Source organism: Phaethon lepturus, unplaced genomic scaffold, assembly GCF_000687285.1.
Source record: "Phaethon lepturus isolate BGI_N335 unplaced genomic scaffold, ASM68728v1 scaffold34298, whole genome shotgun sequence".
Classification (NCBI taxonomy): domain Eukaryota; kingdom Metazoa; phylum Chordata; class Aves; order Phaethontiformes; family Phaethontidae; genus Phaethon; species Phaethon lepturus.
The window spans coordinates 1,047-6,922 of NW_010557450.1; the positions used below are offsets into that span (position 1 = coordinate 1,047).

Consider the following 5,876-nt stretch of genomic DNA (forward strand, 5'->3'; position numbering starts at 1 on the left):
GAGGAGGGTAAGAAAGAACATGTAGAAAGAAGGCAATGAAACAGAAAATGAAGAAATAAAAATGAACTGCTGTAACAATATTCTGATACAAACAGGTCTTTATTTTTAAATAAGGTTTTCCATGTATCGTAATACACTATACTGTGAAAATACCACTTCTTGGCATCATACTTACCCAGCACCAGTGAAAATGTGACTCAGTACTGGTTACCTAACAGATACCTGACATACCTATATTTATTTTGCAGTGCAACACACAAGTGTTCATGCAATACAAAATGAGGTCTGAGCTTTCCTAGCAAACAGGCTCTGAAGAGTTCCTCTAAGATCTTCTGTGTCGCTGTGGATGGGAGGAGGTTCTGCTTCCCTGGAACCTCAAGCTAAAGCAGATATGTGGCTGGAGGCATGTGGCTGCAAACCTTAATTACTGTTCATTTTTAAGGCTTGTTTTGTTTTGTTTTTTTAAGCAGAAATTAAGAGCTGAAGCAGAATAAAATGAAAGCTTAAAAAAGTTGTAACTGGAATGTCAACACTGACATTCAACAATGACAAGTGAAACAGAGCAGAAAAAAAAAAGCGTAAAAGCAGTGGCAAAATCTTCATTCTATTAAAACCAAGTGTCCACTCTGTAAGACTTATTTAAGCCATGTCTATGAATAGGGAAGTGTATTTACTTACATGTTTGTTGTGAGATAAAATGCCAACAGATAATAGTGTTCTGGCCCTAGAACAAACATGACAGCAGCAGCTACTCCTTCAAAGTAAAAGGAAAACAAGATGATTCTGTAATAACCAAACTTCTTCAACGAAGCATGACTGAGAAGAACAAGGCACTGAAAAGATAATATATACACATATGATGAAAAGATATAGTACAATATCTCAGCATTAGGAAAGCTATAAAACACAAACCATACAAATTATTACTACCCATTAAAGAAAAAAAACAAAACCAACCCTTTCTAAAAAGTTCAATCTAAATAAAAAAACCAGGAATTGAACAAAGAGAACTATCTACTGACTCATTCTATGCTACCTACCAGGTAAGAATGGTCTCCTTTCACTCAAAACTAGCCAGCTGAGAACTACTATGTCCCGAGGAAAATACTGTTTCCCACATTGCTGAACTATTATTTAATGTTCATGATCTTTATGTTTGATATCTCTAAAGAATTCACTTTGCAGTATGTTAACTATAAACCAAACATCTTGTTACTTGAATTTTAACTGAGGATCAAAAATATTTTCAATAATTGCTTTTTCATTAATATTTTCACTGACTTCTATAGAAATTAAGCATGACTTAAGTTGATAAAGCAAGCTCACTAGATAGCTGATCTAAGCAAGTTAGAGACTACTAGCTAGCAGAGAAAGGCAGGTGCCAGTGGACAATGCGTATGGCTGCATTTTAGTTCCGCCGCTCTTAGCAAGCAGTAATCCATGTGAGAGGCAAGTGACAGGCAAGCTCACAAAAATGGTATTAAGTGCTGATTAAAGTATGAACGAAGTTTAAGATATTCTATATTGTTCCTCATTTTCTACTTTAAATAGGACATTTTGTAATGCATTATGTTCTTTTTATTATATGAGCCTATGTCACCATCTACATATATGTGGTCCTCATCATTGTCACAAAAAGTACTCATGAATTCTATAAAGGTACACATTTTCTCCTTCTTTCTGTGTTACAGTGATGAACAGTATAATACTCAGATGAAGAACAGGAAAGAATTCTTCTTGTACATTTGTTCCCACATTTAAATGCTTTAACCTAATGATGCTAGGAGGATGCTACAAGTCAGACAAAGATCACTGTGGCAAATACTACTTTAGAGAAGCTCAAGTTTTCTACTTAAACTGACGATCAGGGAGGTAAAACAAATTGGAAAAGTTGGTATGAGAAAAAAAAAATCTGTTTGTAAGAAACTTAAAGACACCCCTCCCCCGGCTGTTTTCGGGCATTTTGCAGAAAAGCGCTTACACTAGAAATGGTAAGGTATTATGTAACGCATGTTATTGTAAAAACCATGACCTTGTCTCCCTATAATTGAGAAATAGCACTGTCTCAGGAAGTACTTATGATTTAGAAAATTCCTTATTACCTCCATGTTTCTAAGACTGCGTATTTCTAAGAAAAATACTAACTTAATGATGCAAATTTAATTTTTTTTCCTATGTTTCAGCAGTAAGGTTTCCCTTGTAGGCAGGTTTTATTCTTCACACCCACTACTAAAAGGAACCTAAGACAGAAGCTGAATTCTAGTTCAGTACAGGCCACTGAAGCACAGTTCATAAGAGGCGGCTTTATTTTACACGGGTTGGGTGCTTTTCCAGTAAGTGAAGTTCATGACATTGCCACCAGAGAATTCTCTTATTATATCTTGAGCTCAAAGGAACAAAACCTGAGAAAAATAAGGTCACAGCAAACTCTCTACGGTTCAGTGACCTTCTAGACAAAGAGTCTCTGGGGAGCAAAGAGATGCATTTTCTGAAAGATTGTTCGTTTCACACTGTCATGCTGATTTTATCAACGGTAGTGAGTGCTATATATCGAATGTAAAATTATTTAAGCTTTCCTAACTTCTGTGGTTTCTGATTTATTTCCAAAGTTCATCAGCTAACTGTCTGAGTTACAGAAAAAAACATATATTAAACCTGTGGTAAGGATAAAAGTTGAAATGACAGATATTTAGGAGTTACAGAACAGAGAAGTTATATTTAGGATTTGCTTCTTATATATGCAAAAGCCAAAATGGTAACTGAAATTGAGCTGTGAATTCCAGTTGCACTTTCATGTATCTTCTTTTAGATTTTACCATGACAACTTAATGAACATAACTGATTTTCAGAAATTCTGAATGTCATCAGCACCTATGATGAAAGCCAGGATACTCAGGTTTTGAGCAATCCACAAGTAAAGGCAGTGAAAGTTTTAAAAGATCCAGTGAAAGACATTAGAAGGGAATGAACTGAACATCTGTATTCACTGCAGACAAGTATGTTTACATTCTGTGGGACATATTTTTGCTGCTTTTCTTGTTCTCACACATTACTTGTTTGGGTTCTCCTTCTCTCTTCTTTTCCCGTTCATTAGTCCTCCCCCCATCCCTGATTGGGGTCTTGAAAGTATCTCTCTCTCTCCCCAGTAAATGTAGAGGACCAAGACAGCAAACAACAAAATTAATGGGAACATATTATTCTCCAAAAGCAGCTGTTTATAGAGTTTTGTTTGGTTCCCATGACTGAGATACCACGTATTTTGACAATGCTGTTAAAACCTAATAATTTCTCTGGTGTTTTGTGCAGTTTATCTCAGAAACATCCTGAAGAAGAGATTACTCTTTAATCATGTATTACAAAACAAAACCAAAGAGAAAAGAATTCAGAATTCTGTTGATTTTGCTTTTAGAGACTTTTTATCTTGACCATGTTTTTCATTCCTTTATATTTAGGTATTATAAACCCTGTAGGACACAAAACATTCACTCCTTGCATACTCACATCTCACACTCTTGTAAACAGATATTCTGCCAGCCTGCCTGCTTGTCCATTCTCACTACCCTACCCTTAACATTTGGTTACCCTGGACATAGAGGCACTTTCTTCTTTTCGAGCACCGGTGAGCTAGGTTTGTTTCTCAGGATGGCCAATGGCTTATGCTGGGTACAGCATTTTTTCAAACAACAATGTAATGGATACCTTAAACCAATGAAAGCTAGTAAAACACCATGTTTTCATATTCTGAAATAAAAAAGTAGAACTGCCTACCTGAGGACAAATAAAGCCTGCTCCATACATGATGCTTCTTACTGAGGAAGAAAGGACATCCTTAGGAATAAGATTATCCGCAAAGATCATCATAAAATTGTTGCAGAAGGCTAGGTGGAAGACTTGAAAGAAGTTCATCGTTACAAAAAATAAGAAGTTTTTCTCTGTCATAATCTGTTTGGTCAATAAAATTACAGAGGACCAGGAAAGAGCTCCACCACCATTTTCCAGACTAGTATCCTCCGTACAAATTTCTCTCCGCTCATATTGAGTAGTACTGTATTTGCCTGTATAACACATACAAGCTGTTGCTAATGCTGCAACCAAAACAGTGAAAGCCTGAAAACAGGCAAAATTTTCCATATTATCTGATATGAGACCACAAAAGAGAATGCTTGTTGATCCGATTAATGTTGCTACTTGGTTATATTTAATAAGCTGAAGCCTACTTTCATGTCTTGTTGAAATTTCTGCAAAGAGCGCACACTGTGCTAGAAGCACAAACGTAAGCAAACCATCAAAAGCACATAACGCAACAATGAGGTGAAGACCACTTAGCCAGTCACCTTCTTCATAATGTTTCCAAGGAAACCACGGAAGCAAAAAGGCCAACGCATATAAAGGAGCTCCATATAAAATTGAAAACTGGCGTCTTGAGCAGCACGCAAATTTGGAGTTATCTTGAATATACCCAAAAAGAGGATCGTTAATGGCGTTCCATATCATAAATACAACCTGCAAGAAACAAGTAAGAAACACGACAGAATTTATCATTAGTGTGATTTTTCTGCAGAGGTTATACAAACACAGAAGTAGTACACACCTTATTTATTTAAAATACATCTCAATTCAAAGAATAAAGAAACATGAACGCTTCTCAGGTCAAAACAGACTGCAGACCAAATTCTTAAAGGTATTTAGAGGTTTATAGTAATTTTTAAAAACAAAATGAGCAAGTTGGCAGGTGCCTAACTACATATGAAATAAACTCATCTCTAAGACTTCAATCCTTCAAAAGCTTATGTATCTGGACTTTCATCTTGCAAAGCCCAGATATTACTCTCATAGCAAGTAATTCAAAACATGAGATGGCCCATTACTTTCAGGAGACCATTTACGACACGAGTTGCTCAGGTGGATAATGAATTGCAGAATAAAAGCAGTATTTAAGTACTTCAACAGCCCATAGGAAAGCACGACTACCAAACATACCTATGGAGCAGAAGTGCGAGATTAGTTTAGAACTTTACTTCAAGCTATAAAGGTAAAAAATTTTCCAGCAATTAAATTCTGGAGATTTTTAGTCTAAAGACTGAAAACTATGTGCTTTATCTGTACCTTCAGTTAGTTGCTTATGGATTAAATTTATAATTAATTTACTGTATAACTATTTGCAATGCATGCAAAATTAATTCATAAGTTTAAAAAATGACTTCATTGTAACACAGACACATAGCACACTATGGTAATCAAAACAGTCCATTGTACAATACCTGTGCTTGATGAAATTCTACTTCTGAAATTTTATATCGGTTTAGGAAAAGCTTAACATAGTAGAAATTAAAGATACTGTTCATCATTCCAGCACCTAACGTAGTCATGGAATACGCCAGCGCATTAGGATGAATTCCCAAAACAAACTTCATCTTCCACAAGTACAACTCTCTTCTTCCTCAAGTTACAAAAAAGAATTAGAACAGTTGGTAGAATAGTTTTACAAATTAAAATGGCACAGGAGATTTGCTTGTTTCAGAGGTGTAGAAATGGATTCTTAGAGGAAAACCTCCCCGTTCTTACTTCCTTTTTTTGTAAATGAGAAACACATTTTATGGAGTTATAAGACACTGAGCACAAAACTGAATAGATGCAAAATATTAAGAAGTCAGTGACATTTCTAAATATAATCAGTGCATAAAAACCAATGAACAAAAATTTAAAAGAATCCTTTCTTATCTGGTGCACACACTCAATATAAAAGTCTGCTATTGCCAACACTAATCTTGGCGTAGCATTCAAAGTAATTGCATGCATTTTACATCTTTCTTGTTAGCTACGGAGTTTTAAAATTATGGACTGTGTAGGAATGAAGTGACTCGATTTATATCCTT

At 35.4% G+C, this 5,876-nt stretch overlaps 1 protein-coding gene across 1 annotated transcript in view; it reads right to left on the reverse strand.

Annotated features, from left to right (window-relative positions):
* Positions 1-5,414, reverse strand: part of LOC104625201 (transmembrane protein 180-like) — a gene marked incomplete at its 3' end in the record, with an annotated part of 6,328 nt that extends 914 nt beyond the window's left edge. The window contains exons 1-3 of the mRNA XM_010292767.1: positions 5,262-5,414; positions 3,769-4,503; positions 679-833 (exon numbers count right to left, since the gene is read on the reverse strand). Coding sequence (XP_010291069.1) covers positions 679-833; positions 3,769-4,503; positions 5,262-5,414 — 1,043 coding nt within the window. The remainder of the gene's footprint in view (positions 1-678; positions 834-3,768; positions 4,504-5,261) is intronic.
* Positions 5,415-5,876: the final 462 nt, after the last annotated feature.